General features: G+C 34.7%; 6 protein-coding genes across 6 annotated transcripts; 3 read left to right on the forward strand and 3 right to left on the reverse strand.

Moving 5' to 3' along the window:
• The first annotated feature begins 3,350 nt into the window (after window positions 1–3,350).
• Window positions 3,351–5,697, forward strand: LOC112086791 (pyrimidine-specific ribonucleoside hydrolase RihA). The gene is made up of 6 exons (XM_024156591.1): window positions 3,351–3,584; window positions 3,667–3,846; window positions 3,933–4,043; window positions 4,986–5,324; window positions 5,445–5,621; window positions 5,674–5,697. Exons 1-6 carry the CDS (start codon window positions 3,387–3,389, stop codon window positions 5,695–5,697), a joined length of 1,029 nt encoding a protein of 342 aa, XP_024012359.1. The 5' UTR covers window positions 3,351–3,386.
• On the forward strand, window positions 5,516–8,098 carry LOC18016596. The gene is made up of 8 exons (XM_024156628.1): window positions 5,516–5,621; window positions 5,787–6,080; window positions 6,195–6,317; window positions 6,420–6,617; window positions 6,722–6,975; window positions 7,054–7,258; window positions 7,355–7,660; window positions 7,732–8,098. Exons 2-8 carry the CDS (start codon window positions 5,796–5,798, stop codon window positions 8,020–8,022), a joined length of 1,662 nt encoding a protein of 553 aa, XP_024012396.1. The 5' UTR covers window positions 5,516–5,621; window positions 5,787–5,795; the 3' UTR covers window positions 8,023–8,098.
• Window positions 8,099–8,406: 308 nt separating this feature from the next.
• Window positions 8,407–10,537, reverse strand: LOC18016597 (probable prolyl 4-hydroxylase 4). The gene is made up of 7 exons (XM_006400380.2): window positions 10,263–10,537; window positions 10,100–10,157; window positions 9,904–10,008; window positions 9,486–9,543; window positions 9,174–9,349; window positions 9,002–9,071; window positions 8,407–8,895 (listed from the first exon to the last, which is right to left on the reverse strand). Exons 1-7 carry the CDS (start codon window positions 10,397–10,399, stop codon window positions 8,600–8,602), a joined length of 900 nt encoding a protein of 299 aa, XP_006400443.1. The 5' UTR covers window positions 10,400–10,537; the 3' UTR covers window positions 8,407–8,599.
• Window positions 10,538–11,299: 762 nt separating this feature from the next.
• LOC18016598 (receptor-like cytosolic serine/threonine-protein kinase RBK2) lies at window positions 11,300–14,001 on the reverse strand. Its single transcript, XM_006400381.2, has 9 exons — window positions 13,897–14,001; window positions 13,629–13,720; window positions 13,065–13,529; window positions 12,706–12,957; window positions 12,416–12,570; window positions 12,233–12,312; window positions 11,988–12,123; window positions 11,634–11,783; window positions 11,300–11,522 (listed from the first exon to the last, which is right to left on the reverse strand). The coding sequence occupies exons 1-9, from the start codon at window positions 13,962–13,964 to the stop codon at window positions 11,340–11,342; spliced, it is 1,581 nt and encodes a 526-aa protein (XP_006400444.1). The 5' UTR covers window positions 13,965–14,001; the 3' UTR covers window positions 11,300–11,339.
• A 679-nt stretch (window positions 14,002–14,680) lies between these two features.
• On the forward strand, window positions 14,681–15,470 carry LOC18016599. Its single transcript, XM_006400383.2, has 3 exons — window positions 14,681–14,837; window positions 14,919–14,964; window positions 15,200–15,470. Exons 1-3 carry the CDS (start codon window positions 14,709–14,711, stop codon window positions 15,244–15,246), a joined length of 222 nt encoding a protein of 73 aa, XP_006400446.1. The 5' UTR covers window positions 14,681–14,708; the 3' UTR covers window positions 15,247–15,470.
• Window positions 15,471–16,497: 1,027 nt separating this feature from the next.
• On the reverse strand, window positions 16,498–17,874 carry LOC18016600 (S-adenosylmethionine decarboxylase proenzyme 4). The gene has a single exon (XM_006400384.2). The coding sequence runs from the start codon at window positions 17,787–17,789 to the stop codon at window positions 16,743–16,745; it is 1,047 nt and encodes a 348-aa protein (XP_006400447.1). The 5' UTR covers window positions 17,790–17,874; the 3' UTR covers window positions 16,498–16,742.
• Window positions 17,875–27,549: the final 9,675 nt, after the last annotated feature.

Raw genomic sequence — 27,549 nt, forward strand, 5'->3', positions numbered from 1 at the left:
CCCTAATTGCCACCTATTGAGTATGAGGAATATTGTTCGTTGCTTCTTTTTCTTTTTTTTTTGATCAACATTCGTTGCTTCTTCTAAGTTGTTTGATTGATACTTTATAAGTGACTGTGATCAAAATTGTTTTGGGCTTTTTGTCTTGATCAAGCGAGCTGTAACATCACAAAAGTTGATCAATGTCGTCACATAACCAACGTTGAAGGTGTTTTAAAGGTCGTTGATTTAACAACGTACACTCTCAAGAAAAAAACCTAAACTTTCAAAAGCCCTTTTACTTAGAGCATATTTATCAAAGAAATTCATGTGAGTGTTTTTTGACAATTATTATATTAATAAAGTTGAGAGAATAATAAAAAAAACCATTAAAGTCCAACAGTAACCTCTAACCAATAGGAAGGCGCCACGTCAGCACAAGGATCGCTCCTTCCAATCCTTATATAGGAATCGATCCTCCTTTTTTAGTCTACCTTTTTGATTAAAATTGATTTTTTTATTAAAAGAAACTCAGCTCAATTTCTTTGATAATCATGATCTTAATCTTTTGTCTCTTACAAATCCCTTAAAGAATCTGTAATCAAAGCTAAAACCCAATCCCTGACAAACAAAAAAAAATATAAAAAATAATAATAATTCAAAAAAAAACATGTCGTAGAACTTCTTTGACTCGGAATGTGCTCCAAATACCCAAGCCGTACGCTACAACACATACCAGTACCCATTACGGGATAGACCATTTTTTTTATAAAAAAAAAGGAGCTTTGAGCTATGAATATCTGAGGAGTGAATGCTTATCCTATGAGCTATGATTAGAGAAAAATAACAATAATACATGTGCAAAAGGATAGATGTATATTAATAATTTTGGTCTTGGTGGAGACAGATGGAAATTGTTAGTGCTATAAGCTTAAGCACTAGACTAATCAAGTAATTATTACGAGTAATCCTTTCCAATAATCAACTAAGGTCAAGAAGAATGAGAATCTTTTGGTGATTTATGCTACACCTTTTTTATCAATATGGGCCAAAACTCAAGTGGTTGTTGACCAAATGGAATCATCAAAGTCCAATAAAACAAAGCACGTTACCTTTTGGTGCACACGAATAATTTTGTTTATATGTTATCAATTTGTTTCTTCGATATTTTGATTTTCTAGTTAAAGAATATATAAAAATACCATTCCAAAAAATTGTGTCCCAAATTTTACGACAGTTGTAAACATTGTAGTATTTCCTTAGATTGTCCTTTAATAATTTTACTTTCTGCATTGATGTGATATGTATAATTGTCCCAAAAGTTTGTATTACCAATTTACCATAGTAGAAATATGTATAAATTTTGTAATTTTATTTTTATACAAAATCTAAAAAGTTATTTTAATATAACTACTCAGCTCTACCTCAGTTTATAGTGATGGAAGCATGCAAACTCTTCACTATTGAATAACGACTGAAGGTGATAATGTGGGGACCTCCTTTCGACCTAGAAAAGTACAACATTTAGATGAGTAATTCATTCACACAATTATTTTTCGTCAAATTCTCTTTTTCCCCAGCGGATTACAAAATTTTGTTCTAAAATGGGAATATGGAATGTTAGATTCTCAAATATTGTCGTACGTACGAATAACACATTAACAAACCAACATATGGTTTCCTATTTTGTTTTATATAAACCATCACCGCGGGACAAACTCCTTCGTTGACATATCTCTTTTGCAGCCATATATTGTGAAAGTTCCCTCAAAATCATAAAGTTGAATCTCCATTTTTGAAATTGTTTGACCAAAAAAGAAAAAATCTCCATTTTTTACTTCTATGTCTTCTCGCATCTTCTTCTTATATGTTATTTTCTACGACTTCTAATACTCTTTTTGTCACTCTCTTACTTTATTTTTTTATAAAAGTAGAATCTTCGTAGATCATGAATGATTATATATGGTTGGACTATTTAAATATGTATCATTCAATGAATCCAGAGTTTTTTTAAAAAAAATTGGCCATGATGGAAAGGTCCAGGCAGTTACGGTGCTGATTACCAAAGCGAAAAAAATATACAATGTCACTATATTTATACAAAAAACCTTTTTAAAATGATGATATATGCAAAAAAAATATATATATATATATATATATATTAACGATCAAGGTAAATAAATAATTAAAGCTCGAATGTAGTTTCTGGAACTGGTCCATATTCAATAAGCTAGTGTTCGGTACGCCTGATTTTTATAAAGACATTCATTTCACTCTAGTCTAAGTTATCAATATTAATATGGTCCCTTCACGATTTCACAAATTTAACTAAGTATTACATAGCAGCATGGTACGTAGAAAACGGGGTTCGCTACTTTATCTAGATAACAGAGATAAAAAGGTCAGAGAGAACAAAATAAAAAGCTACATAACTTCACTTCACTTTAATTAAGATAAACACCTTTAAAACAATAATTACATTACTAAAAAAATAATTGCAATTTGCAAGAAATATTCCAACCAATAAGAACTGATCACGTCACGTGACAATACGTCGTATTTTCCACGTGAATATTGAAGTCAACACTTTTCTCGGATCTCAGTTTTCCTTCCTATAAAATTCCTCAAAACTTTCTATATTTAATTATTATCTGTTCATTTTATTCATTTTCTTCGTTCACGTTGTTCATCTTGTTGTTACTAGCACTCCAAACCAGAAAGAATCTTGACAGGTATATTAAATTAAAATAAAATAGAAAAAATACATTTTACACATTTTTGAGGGAACGTTGAAGACGCGCTTTCTAAGAAAGTTGACTAATAAGTAAGATTTTGGTATTTTTTAAGGGATCTTCTATTCCTGATTTAGATGTTAATAACTTTTAATATTCTCGTTCCTCATCGCAACTACTTATATCCTCTTTCTCTCTCTCTCTCTCTCTGCACGTCGGTATATCCTTTTTGTTTTCAAGAAAACTTATCAGTGACCTGTTTATGTATGCGAATGCTTTTCAAGTTTTCTTTACTCTGCTCATAATTAGGAACAAAGTTCTGAAGAGGAAGACGTACGTGAAAAAGGAAAAAAATTCTGAAGACACTTTAGAAATCTTATCCTTTGCCCTTTTTTCTCCATTTTGTGTTAAAAGAACAAAGACTTGATGTAACAGTCTCCTCTGAGTGACTCCTCATAATTAATATATATATATATATATATTGGATTTGATTTTAACCAAAAAAAATATATATTGGATTTGTTTCTTGATCTGAATCAGATATTGGATTTGTTTCAGTTTCAGGCAAGAAACAGTATATCTCCCCAAACTTTCTTGCCTCTTCTTCCTCCTTCTTACTTGTATCAATCTTGGTGCTTCTTCTTCTTCTTCTTCTTCTGCTTCTTGTTCTAAAAGATGTTGATGAACCCAACTTCGAAGAGTTTATGGTTCTTGTCCATCACAGTAGTCGCTATTCTCGGAATCTTAGGACAAAACCTCCCTTGTGTCTTGTCTAGCCCACACCGTATTCTAGTGGATACAGATGTCGACACAGACGATTTCTTTGCTCTACTCTACCTCTTGAAACTCAACAAATCAGAATTCGATCTAGTCGTAAGCCCACTACTTTCTCAATCTCTCCCGTTTTTTTTTTTTTTTCAGCTTAATTTCTGTTAATGCTCTGTTTTTGAAACAGGGGATCACATTGAGTGCAAATGCGTGGACAAACGCAGGACACGGAGTGAATCATGTGTACGATTTATTGCACATGATGGGTCGTGACGATATCCCCGTTGGTGTCGGCGGGGAGGGTGGGATTCTCGACGACGGCACTATTCTCTCCGACGTCGGTGGCTATTTCCCGATCATCGAACAGGTTCTCTGCCTAAATATTCTTCTCCTAATTTGATTTCTTGAATAATTTGTATTAATTTGGTTTGAAATGTGAAAACTGTGCATTAGGGGATGACAACGACAGGAGGATGTAGATACAGACAAGCCATTCCTAAAGGATTTGGAGGCCTACTTGACATTGATTCCAATTTTGGATTTCGTAAACAGTTTCTTCCTCAGGTATTTTTTTATTTTATTTTTGTCTCCCTCCTTCCGTTCTCATATATAAATTGAAAATACACATTTTTCGTCATTATTAGAAATGAAACAAAAAAAAACCTCTAGCTTTAAAGCCAAATATGAATCTTAACTTTTTGACAAACATCCAAAAATATTTGAATTTGAAGAACTTTTTATTTTCAGAAAAAAAAAAATTGGTGTTTAATAAGTTTATAAATTAATGACAATCTATGAATAACTTGACTGAAAAAGGTTATTTTTATTATAAGTGTGAAACAGTAATATTTGACCAGACCAGTTTTAAATATGTATACTGATCGTATCAACTATACCTAGAATAATAGCGTTGGTTATCTAAAAAACTCGAATAGCATGATTTATATCCTATCGCATCGCTCCAACTAAGTTATTTTAATCGCAACCACCATTTAGAATCTCATAAATTGTCAAACTTTATATAGAAGGTTTTGTGACACTTGTATTGGTATCTCTTAGCTGCAAGCCTGCAACACGTGTCGCTAGATTCTTACTTTGTATATGGTGGTTCGACTAGAAGTATCATACTTTGTATATCCAACCAAACACTTGTCGGCTACTAATAGATTTAAGCATAGTAGTGATACAAATAATTGTAGGTTTAGGATCGATAGCGTCGATTCATAGCATATACATATATGGTTTTTAGGTTACTTTTACTGCGATTTCAATCATCAATTATTTCCGTAGATGTTTTTAGTGGTAGAAAAAGCCGAATTTCTATGAGTTTTATGGAGTTAGTCTGAGTTTCAGTTTGGAACGCTCCAATATTGTTGATATATAAAAAAAAAAAACCATAAATCTGTAAAAAGACAAAATCTGAACTTATAATTTTAACTGTTAGAAAAAAAGATAGGCGTTTGTGAATTGTGGTCGGTGACTCGGTTCTGTCTTTGTGAAAAACAGGGAAAAAGAAGATATACTCCTCTCCGACAACCAACGGCACAAAAAGTAATCGCCGACAAAGTTTCCGAAGGTCCAATCACCGTGATCCTCATCGGATCTCACACAAATTTTGCTCTCTTCATGATGTCAAATCCTAACCTCAAACACAACATCCAACACATCTACGTCATGGGAGGTGGTGTACGGTCGGGAAACCCTACCGGATGCTGTCCGGCGAATTCCACGGCGGAGGAATGTCAATCTCGACAATGTGGAAACCGTGGGAACTTGTTCACTGATTATACAAGTAATCCTTACGCTGAATTCAACATCTTCGCTGATCCTTTTGCTGCTTATCAGGTTCTTTATTGTCCTTTTTTTCATTTTTTCTCACATGAATATATTTTATGAAATGCAGCGCAATAAACAACTAGTCTTTTTAAAGACAATTTTCAATAATCAAGAAAAAATTTATTACAGGTATTTCATTCAGGTGTCCCAGTGACTTTAGTTCCTCTAGATGCAACGAACACAATACCTATCAACAAGAAGTTCTTTAAGACATTCGAAAACAACCAGAGAACATACGAAGCTCAATACATTTTCTTATCTTTGAAAATCGCCAGAGACACTTGGTTCGACGGTGAATTTTACAAGGTATCATATATGCATGAGATCCATTTCCCATACTGTAAAATGTTTTCACTAGCCAATTTTTTGTTGTTCTTCATGAAAATTATGCTATTTTATTATTCTGTTATTTCATCATCTCAATATTTATCTGACACATGCACCACTCATCACGTAACGTATTTTCTCCAGAGCTATTTCATGTGGGATTCTTTCACAGCTGGTGTTGCAGTCTCAATCATGAGAAACTCTGCTAATAAGAACAACAAAAATGGTGAGAACGATTTCGCGGAGATGGAGTATATGAACATAACCATTGTTACTTCAAACAAACCTTATGGAAAATCCGATGGCTCAAATCCTTTCTTTGACAAAAGAAAAATTCCAAAGTTCAACCTAACCCTTGGAGGAGTTCACAGTGGTCATGTTCAGATGGGTTTGCGAGATCCAATCTGCATACCAAAAAGCGGTAAAGGAAGGTGTAAGGTCTGTACGTGTTTCCTTTAATTTATTACCCTTTTTTTTTTTAGTTTCTGATTTGGTTTCATTTCAGAGGAAACAATACATTGTAATTTCTATTATATGATTAACAATTATTAGGATGGTTACACCCAAGAGATCTCTGGACCTGATTCAGTACGTGTTCTTGTCGCTACACGAGCTAAACCGAACATAAACATCAAAAGTAAACTTGACAGAGAGTTCTATGTTGATTTCTTGGAAGTAAGTTTCCATATTCTAATTCTAATCGAATTTAAGTGGAAAAAGTTAAAGGTCAAACGTTTATTTTGTTTGATATAACAGAGTTGCTTACTTAATGAACAGGTTTTGAATAGACCTGAAGAAACAGGAAGATTTAACTTTTCATCTCAGTTTCCATACTACAAAGAAGAATTGTTGAGACCAGATCTTAGCAAAATACGGCTCGGAAAGCCAGTTGTTTTCGACATGGACATGAGCGCCGGAGATTTCCTCTCTCTCTTCTACCTTCTTAAGGTTCCGGTAGAGAAAATCGATTTGAAGGTATGATTATAAAAGAGATCCAACTGTTCCTTGTTACACAAGTTATCTCGCATATAAAGTGTTGCTTGTCGCATACGTAACCTACTTTATCTTGACTCCGCCAGGCCATTATTGTGAGCCCAAATGGTTGGGCTAATGCAGCAACAATCGATGTTGTCTATGATCTGCTTCATATGATGGGTCGCGACGACATTCCGGTCGGTCTGGGAGACATGTTTGCGTTAAACCAATCTGATCCGATTTTCCCACCGGTTGGAGATTGCAAGTACGTCAAGGCCATTCCACAAGGCTGTGGCGGATTTCTTGATTCCGACACTCTCTACGGTCTTGCTCGTGACCTTCCAAGAAGTCCTCGCAGGTATATAAATCGGTTATAACATATAGATTTATCTCATTTTCTTATTTTGATGTGAATTCTTAACAATTGTTTATGCAGGTACACTGCGGAGAACTCAATGGAAAATGGAGCTCCGAGGGATACTAACCGGCCTGAACTCCGACAACCTCTGGCACTTGAAGTTTGGAAAAATCTGACCAAATCTTGCAATGGGGTGACTAATATCACTGTACTAACCAATGGACCGTTGACTAACTTAGCTAAGATCATCTCATCAGAAAAAGAATCATCCTCATTCATCAAGGCAACAAATTTCTGCTACTCTCTCTCTAATAATATTTTCATCAAGATTCAAAGATCTCTAGTTTAGAATTTTGATGGCTTCTAATGTAAATTGCAGGAAGTTTACATTACGGGAGGACATATAAACCGTGAGAAATCAGACAAAGGGAACATATTCACGGTTCCTTCAAATGCATACGCCGAATTCAATATGTTTCTTGATCCTTTAGCAGCCAAGAACGTTCTTGATTCCAGTCTAAACATCACACTCGTACCTCTATCAACACAACACAAGTTGAGCTCTTTCCAAACGATGCTTAATGGACTCTATTCCCCGGCGAAAACTCCGGAAGCCCGGTTTGTGAAACGGCTGGTTGCTAGATTGCAAGCTCTTCATCAGAAACACAGGAGATACAAGCACCTGGTAATGCCTCTATTTTCATTCTGTTTTCTTTATTGTTTGGTTTTCGAACTAAGCCTAAATTGTGGTTGCAGGACATGTTCTTAGGGGAAATTCTTGGAGCAGTTTTCTTGGGAGGCGATCACGCTTCATTAAAGCCGAAACTGCGAGCTGAGCATATAAAAGTGATCGCTGAAGGAGATGAATCCAAAGATGGTCAGATATTGATTGATAAACTGCGCCGAAAACAAATAAAGATACTCGAAAGTGTAGATTTGAGAGGCTGCCTTGATATTTTTGCCTCTACACTCGATGATAAGAAACAATCTGCAGTCATAGGAAGCTTTGAAGAACAAAGGAAGAAATGGAACACACCACCAAGTTAGTTGACAAACAACAAAAAAGATATGCCTATAACTGCTCAAAGATTTGACTGAACTTATATGCTTAAAGATTACTCTTTTCTCGGATTTGTGTTAGAAACTTCAATACTAGACAGAAACTCCAGTTAGTACAAAGCTCTTTTATGGGTTATGATAATAATAAAAATGAGTACAGAACCACTTAGTTTGAGAACAGGAGATGTTCATGAACGACAACAAGACTCCAAGGAACAACACAAAAGAAACCCAAAAAAAAAACAAAACTCTTGAGAGTTATGGCACAAAAGGTAAGAAGAAAAGCTTTGAAGAACAGAAGAAGAAATGGATCGCACCCACCACAACACTGAGTTGACAACAACAAAATATACACTTCGAACCTATAAAGGATTTGATTAAATTTATGTGTTTACATATTATTCTTTCCAGGGAACAGTTGTAGTTTTACAGAACTCCAATCAGAACAAATCTCACCAACGATTACAACTCTACAAGAAACAACAACAGAAGAGACTCCGAAAAGCCGAAAAACTTTGAAGAGTTTTATGGCACAGAACAAGAAAGAGGAGAAGTATAATTAAGTCTAACAAGCCTTACAGCTTCGCCTGCAATAGCCAGGAAGCTCAGCAGTTCCAACCATGTACTCTGGATTCTTCTTGCATTCTCCAAGCACTGCCCATCTCTCACAGCTCTCGTTCATATCTGTGCAGTTCCCGTCAGGTGTCACAATCTTATCGAATGAGTCCACGTGGATCCATTTGGTAGCCGACCATTTCTCTCCTTCGATCACGGGACATCCACCATGAAGGCTCAATGGGTCTGGGATTGCGTCTGGGTGGAGGTTGAAGAACAACAAAGCATCACCTTTCTTTGGTTTCACTGATATACATTTACCCATAAAGAATCAAAAGATGTAAAAAGTAAAATCTTCTACTCTTTCCAGGAAAAGAAGAATTCACTTATTATAGTCGGTTTTGTTTCTCACCGGCGATTCCTCTCTTGGCACAATCAGAAAGGTCTTCTATGTTTTCAGAGAGTTTTCGACGAGAAGGTATCTATAAAAATAAGATCTTTCAGAGAGAGAGAGAATGAACCAAAGGGTGATATCACTTGAGGAAATGTTATGGCAAAAATTCATAGTCATAGATAGCACAAACCTCTGCATCGGGGAAAACGGTTTCTCCACCTTTTGTCACATTGGATAGATACATGAGAACTGTTGCTATGCGGTGTCCACCACGGACAATATTGACTTTGTCATGAAAGTAATCAAAGTGAGCATCGTATTTTTGACCGTACTCGTATCTCAATACCTGAATGTCTTCCCCGTTTTCTGTAACCATAGAAAGCAAATGACTTGATGAAAAGTATCTTCTGAGAAGCTTTCAAGAATACAAGATACTAAGATTTCCAAGATTTTGCACCATCTTTAGTTGCGTACTTTCTAAGCATTTCAGAGCGTATTGTACCTTTTGGAAGAAATGTCCAAGTGGAGATCTTGTCTTCTATTCCAGAAACAATGGGATCCTGTGATCAACAAAACAAAACTTCATATGATCATGGGACTGATCACGGTAATGACACAACATCTACAGATCTAAGTCACGTCGCTGTAATTGTAGAAAAATTTCATACTTGATTACCATTTACACAAAATCTTACCTGATCCGGAAAAAGATCTGGTATCTTATAGATTTAACATAATCTTGAGGTCAACCTACTAACTTCCAAGATCAATCATTTATACGATAAATGTCAGACACAAGAAACCAAATCTATACCAAATCGAACTTTACATAGGGAGATATCCAGTTTCCAATTCGAATTGGGATTCTAAGTTAATTAGCGAATCAAGAACAAGGGAAGCAAACAAAGAGAAAATCGAACCTTTCCTTTGGAGATAAACGTGCCAGAGCTGGTTCGAACCTCGCTGAATTTGCTCTCTCCACTATCATTATCAGCGACAGCAGATCTCTTCAGGTCCGCTTTCGCCTTTGCCGAAAAAATCGAAATTTAGAATGTTGAACCAGAGAAAAACAAGAGAAGAAGTTCCAAATAAAGCTTAAAATCGAAGAAAACTCACAAGGGAGACCATGTGATCACATTCCAATTCCGTGAGAAACCCTTCATACACAAATGCCCTGAAGAACACACACATCGAATTTTCCGATTTATAAAGATATTGAAGGTTCGAATTTTCCATAATCACTTGAGGGTTTTTGCTATAGAGAGAGAGAGAGCAAAACCTGGGTTTCGATGAAACCTGCTTAACTTTGGAAGGATTGACGATGGCGCTAGCGGAACTGATCAGGGAAGTGGAAGATTGAAGCAGGACCGATAGGATAGCGAAGAACAACAGCATTCCACGACGAGACATCGACATCGTAGTCGCTTGGATCTAGATGCACGAGAACCGGTAGAAATCGGAAGATGGAGTTTAAAACAATTAAAAAACAAAAAACAAAAATCCGGGAAAATAAAGATGAGGAGAATTCTCGGGAAAAATGTCGACGGTGGTGACAAGTTTATGCTCTGCCTAACGAGATAACGACAAAACACGCACATCGCATTGCGTTTCGGTTCATGAAATTTGGTTCCGAACGAACCAAATCGAACCGGATATGATCTTTCGACTTCCCCAGTACTGGTGAGAAAAAGTTCGTAACGATAAAATTGTTGTAACATTTGAAAAAAATATTTGGCAAAAAAGACTTTGAAATGGCGGAATGTATTTATGTATTTGTACTAATCTTAGGGGATTGCAGAGTAATAGAATGTAAATCATGATTTTGCAAAAATGTGTAACTGGTAAAATCATACGAACAAATTTCGCCATTTTTCGAATAACCAATCAAATCCGTAATTTTGTGTTAATTTGTCTTTGTTGTAAAATGTAAATTGAAGATCTTCTATAATTTAGTTTTCGAGAAATGGCGAAATTGTTTATGCCATACTTTATACAAACATAGCTTTTCTTTTTTCTTAATCAAGCAGTTCAACACCATAAAAGATGTCTAATAATCAAATCCAATTTATAGTACGTGAACATGGGGAAAGAAAAAAACAAAGAACAAAAGGGATAACATTAACAAGAAATAGTTCAAGTCAAAGATGGAAAACAAAAAAAGAACACAACATCATAATCATGATCAAACACATACACATACACCATATATATGGTACAACATATATTTGGAGAGCAATACTGAACCATTTCCGGTCCTCTCTTCTAAATTAATATCCAATCCGGATTGGATTAATCTAAAGCGAACATATGCAATAAGTGAAATCCTTCTATTGCGTTAATTAGCAAGTAGGATGTTTCAGGGGTCGTTAGATGTTCCAAGAACGGTCTCCATGTGTCGATGAATGTCGTTCAAATATCTTGTCGAGTTGTATTCTTCGTTATCCATTAGTTCTTCGGAGTAAGTCCTCTGCAGTTTGGAGTTTTCTTGTTCTCGTAGCTGATCTAAGCTACACTTGTCTCCCCTCAGAATCTCCACAACCTATATATATATGTATGCATAACACACATTATATATGTGACTCAGATAAATCATTTTGTTATAGAAAAGTGGTAACTAAATGATGGAATTGAATGTTTTGTTAATGCATGCCTGGCTCATGTGAGGCCGGTTCATGGAGGTTTGGTGTATACACAAGGACGCTATGAAGACAAGACGGTCCAACTCTTCTAAGTCGTAGTCATCTCCCAAAATCGGATCAACAAGTTGTTTGATCTTGCTCTCTTTGATCAATGGCTTGGCCTGAAAGAACATATAGCTGACCCATGTTAGTAATTAATCACGTACTGAAAGGAAAAAATACGACATAAACCTATTAATATATATAGCACATTTGTGTGAGTCTTACTCATTACTATTTGGTTTAGAAATCCCATATGATCAAAATCCGGATTAGAAAAGTGTAAGAGATATGGCTAGGGCTAAAGAGATGGTTACATCACATACCCACATGACAAGGCTATGTTGTGAGCTGTCGAGGGCTTGTTTACCGGTGATGAGCTCTAGAAGCAGGACACCATAAGCATATACGTCCGTTTTCTCGTCTACTATCCCATGCATGAAGAACTCCGGCGGAAGGTAACTGATCCATGAACACATAAGATGAATTAGATATATATCATGAAACACAAAATATATATGTGAATCCGCGTATGCATATATATGATCTATATCAATGAGAGATTCCAAACCCGAATGTTCCTTCGACTTTCGAGACAGTATGGTGAGTCCATTGGTCCGGTAGCCATTTTGCTAGCCCGAAATCAGATATCTACGGTCACCATTACATGTTCATTATTGTTTCATAATTATAATTTTTTGAAAGACTATTAAATATTTCAAAACATGAAGATCTTAACTTTCTCATTTATTACCTGAGCCTCAAAGTTCTCAGTGAGAAGGATGTTAGAAGCTTTAATGTCTTTATGAATGATCCTTCTCTGACAACCTTCGTGGAGATAGTACAGTCCCTCTGCTGTTCCCATCGCCACTTTGTATCTTATGCTCCAATTCAATTTCTCCTTCGCCTCTACAATATGTATATCATTTGAAACCTCTTTTAATCAAAATGAAGTTGCTTTTTATTTTGGTTTTTTCATAGAACTTGAAAATAGTTTCTATAGATAACTGTAAACAAAATCATCAAATACAAGAGATTTCTGACCGTAGAGCAAAGAAGCGAGGCTTCCATTAGGAGATAGCTCAAGAACAAGATGCATTCCTCCTTCAACACAATATCCAATAAGCTTAGCAATGTTTGGATGATCTACATGAACTATGATTCCTAGTTCCGACAGATAATCCATCGTCATCTCCTCGGCAGAACCTCTAGTCAATTTCTTTATCGCCACTATTTGCCCATCTAGCATCTGTCCCTTATACACTTCCGCATATCCTCCTTCTCCGATAAGATTCTCTGCCATAATAACCACAGTTTTCATGTTACATATCATCACTTCATAAATAATTTTTCCGTGGACTAAAAATCTAACAAGCTAAGGATTTCCTCAAAGATTTTCGAACCACGGCTGAATCCATTTGTAGCGGTTTGAATATCTTGGAGAGAGAAGTTTCTCCAGGAGGGTTTGAAGTAGAACAAGTCACCAGTGTCAAGAGCAGCAGAAGGTAGAACAGGGACCATGTTATCTCTTATGCGTTTGCTCTTACGTCTGGTCAGTTTCGGGACTCCTTTGAGAGGTGTGAACGTGTTGAATGGCATCGCGGATGATCCTTTCTTGAGTAAACGGAAGAAACCTTTCCAGTGACCGTTGTTGGGACCAACAGATGAATGATGATGATGGTGATGGTGGTGGTGGTGGTGGGGATGATGATGATGAGCTTCTGATGATGATGAGTCTGACGTGCTCACTACGGAAGATGATGCTTCGGATTCTATGCTCCTTAGAAAGTCATCGTCTGATTCAGATTCAGATTTGTTGGGGCAGGATGTTGTTATTTTATCTTCATCTGGGCAGAATGATGGTAAATCTGGTGCAGAGAAAATGGAATTTCATGAAAATTTTTTAGCACAGGAACAATATCAAGTCAATGAATTCTTATATATTGATGCAAATATGAATTAATTACCATGAGAAGAGAAAGAATCAGAGAAGCCAGCTCGAGATCTTCTTGTTGAGAGAGGAGTTAATTGTTTTCCACTATTCTCAACGTTTACATCGCTGCAACATTGCATCAGAAAAGAAAATTGAGTTATTTTCAGATGAAATGAAAATAACTTGCGAGACAAGGTACATAATTAGTTGTAGATCTTGTTCACGTTAACAACAATGTATGTCTCTCTGAACAGAATTAAAACAGTATCTTTAGATGCTTAGAAAAATTTGAAGAGAATTACCAGGAGGGAGACGAAGATGACGTCGTCGTGGAAGCAAGAGTTTGTGACGAGTCTCGAACGCCTTCCATGGATCGGAGACAGAAAATGAGACAAAAAAGGGGAAGAGAGAGAGAGAGAGAGAAGACTAAGGAAAGAGAAGAGAGAAAGTAACGGAAGACATGATCATTGGTTTTCTCTTACACCTCATCTTCTCTTTCGTTATAACTGAAAATCCGCCTCTTCTCCTCTTGGTCTTCTTCTTTCTTAATTTTAGATGAAATAAAATCCTCTTTTTGCTTTCTTGCTTTCGAAATAGAAAATCCCCAGAGAATATACTCCATCATCTGATAAATATAATTATTTTTTAAAAATATACTATATTTAGAGTAACAGACTAATGTTTTTTTTTTTTTTTTTGAAATCTCAACATACGTATTAATAATTATTGGAGGTTCATCTTTCTATTTCTGCGAGGACAAAATAAAAATTATGCCAAAATAGACCATTTTCAGATATTTTCAAAAGGAATAAATGTGACAGCTCCCACGATGGTGTGTTTTCCGGACAACCCGACAAAGGTTAGTGGACCTGAAGTCATTAGAGACAGACAACAATCTTGGAGTAGAAAAACAATCTTGTACAGTAGTCTAGTACATATATCCTTTGACTTATCCACGTGTTGACCACCACTATATAAGAGCTTCTTCTTATATACGAATGGGCATGGGCTTTAGATTGAGTAAATTTTACTAAGTAAAAGCCCACGAAAATTCCCTAATCTAAGCCGAGAGTTCTAATTTCTGAATCTTGTCAGCTGAAGAACCTGAATTGAAATGGAGAAAGTGTCGGAGAAACCGAACTCCGAGACGCAATCTCCTCCGAATCATCAAATGGATGCAGATGACGACGACGAGAATGTGAAACAGCTCAAGGAGTGTTCTTCTCTCTATTTGTCTTTACAGGTTTTGTTCCTTCACCTCTTTGATTCCCCAATCTTCCCTTCAAATCCCTCAAATTTCGGTTTGTTTTTCCGGTGTTTGCAGGATTGTCTTGTTGATAGCAACAGGGACTGGAAATCTTGCCAGAAACGTACGTCTTTCTCTGTTCTCAAATTTGTTGCAGTTTAAATCTGAAATCTGAGGGTTTTAGAGCTCGGGTTTAGGGTTTTTATCTCATGGAACGAAATTGGGATTATTTAATCAAAGAAATGATGGATTGATTGAACTTTCTTATGTTAAAGAGAAGGTATGGCAGCTTTATTGTCCTCCGGATATATTCAGACAAAATGTTGATGGCTTTTTGTTGTTTGTGATTTGTTCCAAAGACGTTCAAGCTTTGAAGGCATGTCATGAAAGGAAAATGAAGAAATGACGGTGATGAGGATCAAAAGCCAGACCTGAATTAGGAAGTATTGATTAGTTACTTCTTATATAAACACCACATTATTTGTCTCATCTATATGTAATAAGACCTTGTGAAACGATTTTCTGACGACTGCTCTTGTTATGGGGATCGCAAGATGCACAAGCTTTCCTACAGTGTAAAACAACCCACTTGCTTTTTTCAACAAATCCAATATGAATCTTGTTTTTCGTGTTCTTGCTGGTGATTTTGGTTCATTGCAGAGAATCTATTCTTTTGCCGTCTCTCTTAAGTAGTTGAGTTTCTTTCTGAGTTTTGAACTATGGTTATGTCGCAGAAAAAAACAGCATCTTCCGATACTGTTGAAACCGCTTTGTTGTCTTCCTAGTTGATGAATTGGGTTCATTCAGAGGATTATCTCTGTTTTTGCTTCAGTTGAATCCATTTTTAAATTAAGGTTGATAGTTATCAGTGGGGTGAAAGTGAGATTTGTCCAATTACTTCTGCTTTCTTTGAATATCATTCAAAAGGAAAAATTGAGTTAATTATATGAATCGTTAACAAGTTACGTTTCGTTGGGGTGGCTTCCACTGCTCAGAGTGGCAAAACAAGTTACGTTTCGCAACTGGAAATTATAAAACTGGGGTTTACTTTTAGCCTATTATTGTCACGTGCAAATCGTATTTTGTGGTATGTTGGGGTGGAAAAGAGTTTACATGCGCGATTATTAACATTGATTATGTACTAATTTATCTAAGCTATTGTTTATTTTTATATGGTCAATTGCAAAAAGCGTAGCGAAGGCTTAACTTTTTGGTGTTTTTTCTTTAATCATCTAAAACTTCAAGCCACGCACATTTCTCAGTTTGAGACCATATTATGATCAGATTTTGTGGTGTCAACAGCGTTAGATTTCTATTGTGTTTAAAGATGATGACGCCAATGCTAGTTATATTGAATTTGTTGATTGACACCAGAAACTAGCGTAAACTTTATCAGCGTGCTGATAGTTCCGACTCGAGTTGTAGCATATGTTTGCTATCGCCGAAAGTCACTGAAACTGACAAAACATAACGAAAACTTTTGAGCTATCAAAATGTTTCACTATACGGTGGTGAGTAAATAAATTTGTAATACAGATTAGACTGTATTTGAAAAGTTTGATATAGAGATTCAATATAATTTTAATTTTTTAATTTAAAAAAAAAAAAACAAACATAAGAAACAAAAGAAAGAAAGAAGAAAGAAAAAAGAGGCAACCTTTTTTTTACCCTCCCCCACTAAAATTCTACAACACTGAACCTCAAAAATGCTTAGGCGTGACACTGCCACAAGTGCAAAGTGGGGTGCATGATCATATGTTCCCACTTTTATATATCTCTTTCCTTACCCAAGTCAACCAATCATCTCCCTCCACGTCATCACCTCCCTTCTTTTCTCCTCTCAGCTAATTAAATCCTAAAACCCCTTTCTTTTTTTGTTTGTTCCTCCTCCTCCGGCGAAGACTATTTCCGGCGAGGCGTGAATGACTGAAAAACGACTGTTCCAGAGCCTGGAAACTCGTCCATAAGACGGCTCCGACACTTAAGACCAAGCTTCTTAGCCAACACGCGCTCCACGCGCTTCGTCACTTCGTGGTTATAATCCTCGCCGCCGTAAGTGGTGGCTATTGAGACGGAACCTGGCCGGAAAACATTAACCGCGCGGCTCAAAACCTCAGCGATATCTCCGTGACCGTCTTCGTAGAGAGACAAACCACACTCGAAGCTCGCGTAGCTAAAGCCGTCCTCAGGCGTGACGTGGATGGTCGAGTAACGGTCCCCGTCGACTCCGTTCATCGAGTAACCGCAAGGATCAAACGCGAAATCGCAAATAAACGCGTTTGCGTTTATCATATCTATACCGCTCAGCCGCGTCATCTCTTTCCCCGCGGAATCGCTGTTTTTCTCGTCTCCTTTCCGTCTGAAGAAGCTTCGAGCGTTGACTCGGTCAAGCTCCGTCATGCACACCTCGACCACAACGACCTGTTCGTCGGATTCCACGTCAGCGCTGGCGGTGAACACGTGCCAAGCACGTGAGGGGTTATTAGACGGCGTCATGACGGAGGATTTACGGTAACGGAGAGATTTCGGGAGGGTTTCTTCGACGATGGTGACTTCGTCGTCGAAGCTTGTGTAAGGGAAAGGCTGAGATTTGGGAAAGATGAAGCTGCCGCGCGAGTAGCGACACGCGCGTAACGTGAGGCCGAGATTACGCGCGAGGTGGATCAACGGTCGGATTGATTTGAGGAGTTGCGTGGTGCCGCACGTTTTGATGATGATTTTGGTTGGATACACGAAGAGGCTCGACTCGGAGAGAACGTATGCGTCGAAGCTGCGATTGGCTACGGCGGAGACCACCGTGCACTGCACTTCGTTTAAGACTTGGTCTAGAGATTCGAAGTCGATTAAACGGAGACCCATCGGGTTGTTATTGTTGGTTATTGAGTCGTCGTGGTCGAAGAAACGAAGCTCGAGTCTTTTCTCGAAACCCTCGAACCCGGACACTGCCATTGCAAAGGTCAGAAGAAGATGTGGGAATAGAACAGAACAGAGGAAGTTGCAAGAACAGAGAAAATTTGTCAATGTGTGTGTGTGTGTGTAGAGAGAGAGTGAAGAGAGAGGTAGTGGTGATTAGTGGGAGAGAAGTGGTATATATAGGAGAGATTGTGGAGGATAGAGAAGGAGGAGCATGCGGGTTAAGAGACCAAGAATTCATGATTGCAGGCATAATGAAACGGGAAAGATGATGAGAGTTTGTGTTTGTTTTGTATGTTGTCTATGTATCTATGCGTGTAAGTATCTGTGAATCTCTGTGTTTGTGAGTGATCTAATTAGTGTGCGTTTCTGATTCTGTTTTGTTTTATTGTGTTTCTGTAACGTGAGTGAGATTTATGGGTTGCGCTTGCGCATGCAAACTGGATGTTTTTTTTTGTTCTATGTATATGTATTTTTTTTTGCGGTAAATTCTGTCGTGTTTATATTCATTTTCCATTAGGTGATTATGTTAGTTCTGATTGAAACTTTGAAATGCAAAATCATGAAAAATAAACATGTAGAATAAGAACGACATAATTATTATGTGATCGGTAATACTGTATAGAATTAAGAAATGATCAATTAATGTAAATTTACTAGTTCTGCATAATTATGTGTTATCGCTAAAACTGTATAGAATCGCAAAGACATTTATATAGTCATTCCAAATGTTGGCAAAAAAAACAATCAAATCGTAAAGACATATTTTAATGGTTTATGGTTATGCCATCCAAATTAGTAAGGTGACAAGGGTTTATATGCAGAATTGCCAAACCATTATATGGACATACAAAAGACCCCAAAAAACGGCAACAATTAACCTTCTAAATTTTATTTAACTAGGACAGACATTAGCTTTGTAATGTATCAGACGCCTCTAAATTGGTTCCAAACACCCGTTAGCCGGTTTACGTATCATCATGCCAAATTAAAGAATCCATCTTTACGTAGCGCATATTAAATAATATATTTGACTAGCCATGTATTATATACACACACACACTATATCGTGGACAAGACACAAAAGATCTTCAAAGGCAGTGGAACAGGTGTCTGCGAGAAACATCAGTTTTAGTGGCTTGTGTGTCAAACAATCGTTAATGCACATGAAAAGACAGTCAAAGTTATATAATTTTGTTAAATATCTATGCACACGTAAATGTTACCTAAATTTTCTTTAAGAAAAAAAATATAAACAGACATAATTATACGTTAATGCAGCATTAATTCACGACTTGGTAAAATACTAGGAAATTTATTTTATCGGCTTTCTTCCGGTCCCATGGAAAAGTTGAAGGTTCAACATATGTATTATCCACACTCCAAAATTTCCAAAGTTTAGATAATTACGAACAACAGTCTCACTGCCTAAAGATATATATCCGAAAAGATGAAATTTTTTCGATTTGAATACTTTAATACATAACGAAAAGAATGAATAATTGGATGTAGAAGGAAGCTCTTTTTTGGTTGGAAAGAGAAATGATAAATCGTGTGCTAATTTGAAGATGATTTTGTTGGGTGCTAACTTTAGAGAGACCTTTCGAATCATAAGTAAGTCCATTTTGTTGCCTTAACACGAATCATTATACTATACATTTACCCTCAATTCATTTGACCACAACTATCTCGTCATATCCTTATCTTATGCATATATATACTGATACATATAATAATATGTATGATCATCAGAGAGGGATCGAAACTGCTAAAACATAATAAATAAAGTTAAAACACAGTCATATATAATTTAGTGACACCAAAAGAGAATACGAATAAAGTTATGGTTTGAAACACAGATTTTTAATCAATACTCGCTCGTCCAACACGGCCAGTACTCGGTGCAATCCGGATTTCCATTATAAAATCTAAATTTTTTCCAAGTTTTTTTTTATCATGGATAGTATAATAAATGTAACCTAATTCAATATGGATATGTTTTATATAGTTTGAGTTGGAGTTCAACTTTTAATCAGATATATAATTATTTTCAGAGAAATTCAAGTTTAATTCAGTTTGTTTTTCAGGTCCGCCTCAGAGCATTCAGTTTTGTGGATATAGAAAATAAATATATTTAACTTATGTTAAAAAATTTACGGTTTCCGATTACTGACTTTGGATTGGTTTCCAATCAGATGAAAACAGTTTATCAAGATTAAACAGTAAACATTCTGATAAGTTATAATGGTCTACTACCAAGGACCCTGATCACTGCAGCATTAAACATTAACCATGCGCCAATTGATTAATTATTTTAAATCGTAGAGTATAAATATATATAAATATTTTATGTCGTCAAATATATAGTCTTGTTAAGAAATCAAGATCAAGTAAGATTATACTTAAAGTCAACTTATTCATCCAGTAAATCTATGGAGCTAGACTCGCAAAAATATCATTGCAACTATTGGTATATTATTTATTTTAATATATCTGTGCTTTTTATATTGAATATATCCTTTGAAATTGTATTTATTTGATATTTTGTGAATGAATATAGTAATATTTAATATAAACCTATTCCTCTTTTTGGTCAAATTTATTAACCCTATTCCAACAGAAATAAATCACATCATTACCATCTATGTAATTTCATTTCCCATTTGCAATATAACGAATTAAGATATATGTCTGTATGTCAATATATGCGTGTGTATGTGTGTGCTGCACGTCTTCTTATTACAAGTATTGTACTATACACGTAAATTTTTACTTGAAAGTTGAAGTCAACACTGTGTTGTTGTAGTTGATTAAGAGCTATAGTGGTTTCAATTCAGCAGGTATAATTACTAACTGTGATTGCTCAAGTTTGATGGACCAAACGTTTGTTGTTATAAGTAGAGTATTAGATGGTTTATACAACTTATATAGCGACGGAAAACTAGTGTATTTGCATAACAATCATGATTGGTTGACATTAAATAAAGTGGCATTTGACTGTAAAATTACCAAATATATACTAGATATTTGTTTATACATCTGATACTGTTTAATTTTATAAAACATGAAATATATTAATATTTACTAATTATATATATGAGACTGGGACTATGTAACGTATGTTTGTTTGTTTAACTGAGGTCCAAAGTTGAAGTAAAACGACAAAAAGTGACACGTGTCAAAAAATGTCATGTGTATTGTAACTATTGTTAAATCGCGGGTTAAAAATATTTGTCGAGCGGGAAATTATACTAAATAAAAAACGATCAGGCGTGGCAACTTGATAATTATAAAATTTTCCTTTTCAATTTTAATTAGGAGTGAATGAAATGAATGCTTCGTTACGTGATACCAAAAGTGCCATTTCAACATCATTTCTATTCTCCATGCAATTTTATGTCTAACTCTGTATTCCGGCATTATCATTATCCATTTTTTTTACATAATTTAGTTATATATAAACTGTCACAAAAAATAATTATGTATGTGTGTACATATACACTCACAAAAATATAAGCGACTCGTCATTAGCTTGTAAGAAAATATAATTCCGGCTCTCATGACGTTAAATCTTTTTAAAGGTTTAAAGGTTTCTTACTAGGGGGTGTATATTTTGGATCGGGTCACCAATCGTATTCGTAGCCGGTAGCCGACCCAATTTATCCGAAACTTTCGGGTAAAGGTCATTTATTTGAACCGTCTGGTAATTATATAACACAACGATATTAGGTTTTTGTGGTTAGGCATGTAAGCGCAAACAAAAATATTATAACACAACCGATTGCTTAGGCGTTAGGCCTTTCTTTGTAGCACACTAGAATAATTATCCGACATGGACCTTTACTCACTAGAATAAGTTATCAACATCCAAAAGGACAATTTAAATTACCCTTATCCAAAAAGTTCGGACACTAACGCATTTTTTTTTATATCAGTAAAAATAAATAAATAACAAAAAAAAAACGAGACCAGCAATCAAGGTCCAGCATTAAATCATAAATAAGAGCAGAATTAAGTACTCTGCTCTCATCTAATTTGTTTTGTACTTGTGACTTGTGAGAATCACCTCCAAATCTATCAGCTTACTCTTTGTTCACTCCATTGCTATGAAAACCAAAGTCAAAACTTTAAGTGCTAAATTCTTCATGAAACTGAAGGAGCATATTTTATATCAAAAATGATGAATGCGCTGCAGTTAGCGCGAGACAATTGCAGCAACCATTTACTAAGTCATCATTTACAATTCATTTTTTCCCCCAAAACAAGCATTAATAAACATCGTAGTTTTTTTTTTTTTTTGACAGAAACATTGTAGTAAAATGTATGTTCCGTGGTAAGCCGGGTGAAGATTTTTCGGAGCCCCGAGGCAAAAATTTGGTTTTCAAACTTTTGATAAAAAAAAATTGTTGTGAGTCTTTTAAAATAAAATACCTAAAAGTTCTTTTGATTTATAAGAAAGTTGGTTTTGGAAACAAAAATTACAGATCTAAAATATATATATTCTGCTTATAAAAGCTTTACTATTTTTTTATTTGGAAAAAGAACTTTAAAATATAAAAAGCCAATTTTTGACACAAAAAAAAAATATATAAAAAGCCAATTCGAAAAAAAATCAGAAAAAAATTGGATCACGGGGTATGGAATGACATTCCGGGACATCGCACCTCGTGCCCTTCCCTTGATCAACCCTTAGAGTGTCATATTTTTTGTTTGTTTGCGTTTGTTTTATATTCACTATCTTCCTTCCGTCTTGTCTTGTTATGCACCAAAAAATATTTATTGCGTTTAGTATGTTAAAATATATTACAAAAACAACTATCATATAAAGATGGCAAAAACTAAGCAAGACATGAATTCATTGTCTTGAGCAGACGATAACCTTTTGTCTAGTGCTTTTATTTAATTTGTTAGACTAGATTATGACGACTATTATATAGTCACCAATATATAAGTTCATAGATGAAAAGGGTTGGGACCAGATAGTCTGCCTGTATCTTTATATACTAAAAAGAGAAAAGCAATCGATTGATCTAATGCTTGAAATTTCTTGCGCGTTACTATAGATAGTATTCTTAGCTTTCAATTTAAGATAGTTTTTCCTACAAATTACCACAGTTATAAATAAATCATATTTATATAACAAATTAAACGATTGATTGGGTTGTGATTTAGGCTGTAAAGTTGTACAATTATGGTAATGGGAGTCGTGTTCATGTGACTGTATTATGTATAAAGTAACTACAGTATCTGTAAATTTTATAGATATATCTATAATATTAAAAACAAAAGCTTGTCAATATCTTATTTCCCAAACATAAGTAGCGAAATTTATAAACAAAAATTATAAACTCTGATATTTATTTGCACATAGTTTCTAGATACCTTAAAAATCCTTCCATTCAGTAAAGTTTTATCCCTGACGGTTGTGATGTAATATTATTTACTATAAATTTGGACTAGCTAGTGATTTTCACTAGAAATATGTTAGAAAACTAGCAAATGATATGTGAATGTAATTGTAAAGAGACCAGAATATACGTAAAATACTTTATTGAAACAATAGAATTACAAGACATATATAGGTGTAGCCTTAAATCCAGTTGATCCAAATTTAATTAATTGAACCATACCAAACAAACCCAAATTGAGTTTCGTTTACTTTGGTTAGAGTCAACTTTCACTCAAACTGATTAAACCAAAGCAAAGATAAAGAAACCAGCATTGTTTACGCTACACTAAAACAAAATATAGTAACTAAATCCAGCCGAACTACTAACACCTAATATAAGTTAATTGCATTAGCTTTTGATGAAGAAATGAAAATCAGATACATACTATTTGATATAATTACATACTATTTCATATAAAAACATATATGCTTAAGATTTTATCAAAATGAATTAATAAAAAGAACAAAACAAGGAGGAGAGGTTTAGGGGTAGGAGAGCAGAAAGCATTATGACCACAATCCCACAAATAGAGAGCTGCACGCGCACCCACCAATCTTCTCTCTCACTTGTCTCTTACATCACTCCCACACCCACATCCACATCCACACCCACATATACTTATTTATTAATCAACCAACTAATTAGATAATTTACAATTTTATATGTTTAAAAGGAGAACATTCTACCCATATATTAGTTACACAATAAAAAATATTGAATTCCATAAGATTAGAGATATATCACTTTCACCATTTATCTCAATTAGTTATGTAACATGGAACTATAGATATAGTGGATCATTCCAAGCGTGCCCAACTCAACTTCATGACCATTTTCATTTGGGATAAAAAAATAAATAAGTTTCTAGTATTAACCAAAAGTATTAACGGTCAAAGACTAACTAGTTAGTAAACAAGGACTAATTCTACAAAAACCTATATTAATTTAGCAACAAATTTTTGTTTTTATAAAAAACTTAGATAAAAGTATAAAACCCTCATTTGTATACTAAGTTATTTTTGTATTATTAATCCATGTGACGAATTGTATTTATGTCACAATAGTTTAATAAGACATTTTTTGTGCAAATCAACCGGCTGATTCTATCTAAGCAACAAGCCTCAAATCATGACAACTTTTATTTTCATAGCCTTGTTCCCTCTAATATTACCAATGTATTACATAATGACTATGTTTTCTCTTCTTAATAATAATACAGACGTTTAAGAAAAAAAAGACATTTTTTATTTGTTACCAAATACATTAGTTCCTTTTTATGGGTGAGGTGTTTTTCTTATAAAAAATAATAGTTTACATCATAGCTCTTTTCATTTTAGCATTCACGGTTACTAGCTGTTTTGGGTAAACACATCATGCTAGCTTTAGAAATTGGCTAGTGAAAGTTCTTGGAGCAGTGGATTTAAACTTCAAAGACATTGTATCATACACGGCTCTAGATCAAAAGGTCAACCACGCATATCCATTATATAATTGTATCACGTGACTGAATTAAACCTTACATATATACAATAATAAAAGACCAAGATTTCTCTCTCTTACAAAGAAGTCTGCGACACCAAAAAACAATTCTCCACAACATTTATCTTCTTTTTCGTTTTCCACCAAAAAAGCCGCATGCCGTATTTATCTCCATATCCCTTTAATGTTTCGCTCTCTATTCAAGTTTAAATGTATACTCTAAAAAAAAAAAAGTTTAAATGTATACTCTAAGTTTTGTCGGCGCATGTAGGGAAGTATTTGAAATTTTATAGATAAACATAACTGAGGTTAAATGGCTAGTAATTTATTGTAGATAATGTTTTTTCGCAATAAATTTAATATTACCAAGATTAGAAAAGCAAAATTTGAATATATATATATATATAAATATATTTTTTTTTTTCGCCATGACACTGTTATTGTAACACAGATACGAGTACACCTCTGGAAAATTATGTTGTGGGGTAAAGAATTTTGGATGGAACAGCCGACGTGGACAAGGGTCCCACAGAAGAGTGAGAATCTTACAGCATCATTGGAAGTGCTCCCTAAATAGAGGACAAAATAGGAAAGTAAGCCCCACAAACTAATAAATTCATTTCTTTAGACAGTGACATGTGAACATTGTGGCCCTACTTAAGTCACTCCTCTAGGTGACAACTACGCTTATGTGATTGTTTGGTACGTTTGTTTGTTTGTTTGTATTATTTCTTATTAAAATAAAGAAATGACAAAATTGATCTAGTAATTGATGAAAAAAATATCATACCAGTAATTTTTTTTTTGAGTTTTTGAAAGCTCTTATACGTAAGCCAAGAAAAAAAATATTAAAATTCTGTATATTGTTAATTGGTTTGTATATGGTAATTTTATGTATTATGTTTTTTTTTTAAAAAAAAATATAAAGGGTGTTTCGCTGTTTAGAAATGGCTTTTCTATATATATTTCCTTTCTAACACATCTCATGTAATTAATAATCGACAAACAATATGGAAAGAAGTTGGCCTCACTCACGATTTCTTGCACACATGTGATGAGATTGCTAATATGCAACCGTCCAATCAAATAATCAATATAGTATTATAGTTGGAAGGAAATATGGCTCTGAACAAATTTGTACTATCTTTTTATTTTTGGTAATGAAATTAGTTCTAGATGACAAGACTATTATCGATTTATCGTAATTAGGGATATAAAAAACAAAAACCTTAGCAGCAAGTTTTCTTTGATGTATAGACTTTACGGCCAAACTGAAAAAAAAGAAAACACCAGAAAAAGGATGAACATTTTTGTAGTGGGGCTTCGATCCAGTTCAAAGGATTATATAAAATTATACTCTATTTCCACGAGTAACTTCGGATGGTTAAAGCATGATTGTTAACAGATTAGGGGAAATTAAAGTATAGTAAATACTTTTTTTTTTGGTCAAAGAAAGTAAATACGTATATTGTTCCTTTGCGAAGATACGTAAGATTAATCATCTACACGTATTAAGTTTAAATAATATAGCTTCAAAGCAAATTTGCTTACAGAAAAAAAAAAAAATTGCTTACAGAGATCGGTTCCCAATGTACGAAAAATAACCTTGATTAACCTTGAGTATTAAAAGTAAATTAATACAATTGAATTCGGACATATTTTCAATCTAATTTTTTACTATTAAATAAACAGAAAAATGCTGTAATATTTTATATAAGGAGCATTGAAAAATGGGAGTAGGGGGAAGCTGGGACTAATGAGGATAAATTGAGTGCTACTGTATCATGCGCACACAAGTTTATACCCAAAAATAATTAACCAAAGAGGCCCACTCCCTCTCTCACACCATATGTTAATTCATCACTATATCATGTTGTGCTCCCAATAACCTTTCTCATTATCCCATTTTTAATAAATTTTTATGATATCTATTTCTTTTCATATCTAAGGGAGTTTATAGATATCGCGACCACATATCTTATTTCTCCTCACTCGGAAACCTTGGGCAGAGTTTAATTGGATCATTTTTTGGATAAATCTCCTCTGCAACGCTTGAACAAGACTTTTGAAATTCTCCAAAAAATATCTTTACTCAGACACTGATACATGCATAAAGCTTCAACATACCAAAGATATATATAACGCTTCGATTGACCGAAATTGTTTCACTTAAGCACATCAAATCATGGTCGATTGAAGATATTAATAAGTTTCTTGCATAATTATATTAATCTTCAAAAGAAGCGCATGTGTAGAAAAGAGACGGTGAGCGTATAAGATTAAGATGTGCCTCGAGCCCAAAAACCAAATCTAGAATCAATCTCGATAGCCGATAGTGTTATTAATTAATTGGTAATTTATCTGCATAGTTTTCTTATGAGGTTGTTTGGTACATATGAGGCAATTTATTATTCGATACAAATCATTCCCCGTGCCTCTTATGCTATGTATTACTTTAGTAATTTGAAATTTGATTATATGGATAAAATAAATAATGATAAGAAGAAGATGAAGTAGAAGAGGAAAGAATCTGATGGACCCTTAAGGTTTCTCCACGCAAGAATCATTCCACTGAAAGGGCTAATACATGCATGCATTATACTTTCAACGCCTGGACCAACACTTGCTTCGTTATTTTAATCCGTTTAAATGATTTAGACTTATTTTATATTTTGTTTGCTAATGGAACTTTCTAGGACCAAAATTCTATATCCACAACTATAGACTTTTATTTTGTAGTGATTAAATGTGTGTTTCGTATAGAAATTGATTTGATCTGAATCAGTAAAAGAAATTAAACCAAATAACGACAGTCATTATATATTGTTGCCATATATTTGAAAATGCAGCTATGACGATAATAACAT

Source organism: Eutrema salsugineum, unplaced genomic scaffold, assembly GCF_000478725.1.
Source record: "Eutrema salsugineum unplaced genomic scaffold, Eutsalg1_0 scaffold_2, whole genome shotgun sequence".
Lineage (NCBI taxonomy): Eukaryota > Viridiplantae > Streptophyta > Magnoliopsida > Brassicales > Brassicaceae > Eutrema > Eutrema salsugineum.

Excerpts from the sequence above, each read along its gene's own strand:
- LOC112086791 (XM_024156591.1), top strand. The coding sequence starts at position 3,387 with ATGTTGATGAACCCAACTTCGAAGAGTTTATGGTTCTTGTCCATCACA. Across the intron at positions 3,585-3,666 it reads AATCAGAATTCGATCTAGTC|GGGATCACATTGAGTGCAAA; the intron begins GTAAGCCCACTA and ends TTTTTGAAACAG. Across the intron at positions 5,325-5,444 it reads ATCCTTTTGCTGCTTATCAG|GTATTTCATTCAGGTGTCCC; the intron begins GTTCTTTATTGT and ends AATTTATTACAG.
- LOC18016596 (XM_024156628.1), top strand. The coding sequence starts at position 5,796 with ATGTGGGATTCTTTCACAGCTGGTGTTGCAGTCTCAATCATGAGAAAC. Across the intron at positions 6,081-6,194 it reads GCGGTAAAGGAAGGTGTAAG|GATGGTTACACCCAAGAGAT; the intron begins GTCTGTACGTGT and ends AACAATTATTAG. Across the intron at positions 7,661-7,731 it reads ACAGGAGATACAAGCACCTG|GACATGTTCTTAGGGGAAAT; the intron begins GTAATGCCTCTA and ends TTGTGGTTGCAG.
- LOC18016597 (XM_006400380.2), bottom strand. The coding sequence starts at position 10,399 with ATGTCGATGTCTCGTCGTGGAATGCTGTTGTTCTTCGCTATCCTATCG. Across the intron at positions 9,544-9,903 it reads CGTTTATCTCCAAAGGAAAG|GATCCCATTGTTTCTGGAAT; the intron begins GTTCGATTTTCT and ends TGTTGATCACAG. Across the intron at positions 9,072-9,173 it reads CCGTTTTCCCCGATGCAGAG|ATACCTTCTCGTCGAAAACT; the intron begins GTTTGTGCTATC and ends TTATTTTTATAG.
- LOC18016598 (XM_006400381.2), bottom strand. The coding sequence starts at position 13,964 with ATGGAAGGCGTTCGAGACTCGTCACAAACTCTTGCTTCCACGACGACG. Across the intron at positions 13,721-13,896 it reads TCATCTTCGTCTCCCTCCTG|CGATGTAAACGTTGAGAATA; the intron begins GTAATTCTCTTC and ends GCAATGTTGCAG. Across the intron at positions 12,313-12,415 it reads CTGAGAACTTTGAGGCTCAG|ATATCTGATTTCGGGCTAGC; the intron begins GTAATAAATGAG and ends TGGTGACCGTAG.
- LOC18016599 (XM_006400383.2), top strand. The coding sequence starts at position 14,709 with ATGGAGAAAGTGTCGGAGAAACCGAACTCCGAGACGCAATCTCCTCCG. Across the intron at positions 14,838-14,918 it reads CTCTCTATTTGTCTTTACAG|GATTGTCTTGTTGATAGCAA; the intron begins GTTTTGTTCCTT and ends CGGTGTTTGCAG. Across the intron at positions 14,965-15,199 it reads CTGGAAATCTTGCCAGAAAC|ACGTTCAAGCTTTGAAGGCA; the intron begins GTACGTCTTTCT and ends TTTGTTCCAAAG.
- LOC18016600 (XM_006400384.2), bottom strand. The coding sequence starts at position 17,789 with ATGGCAGTGTCCGGGTTCGAGGGTTTCGAGAAAAGACTCGAGCTTCGT.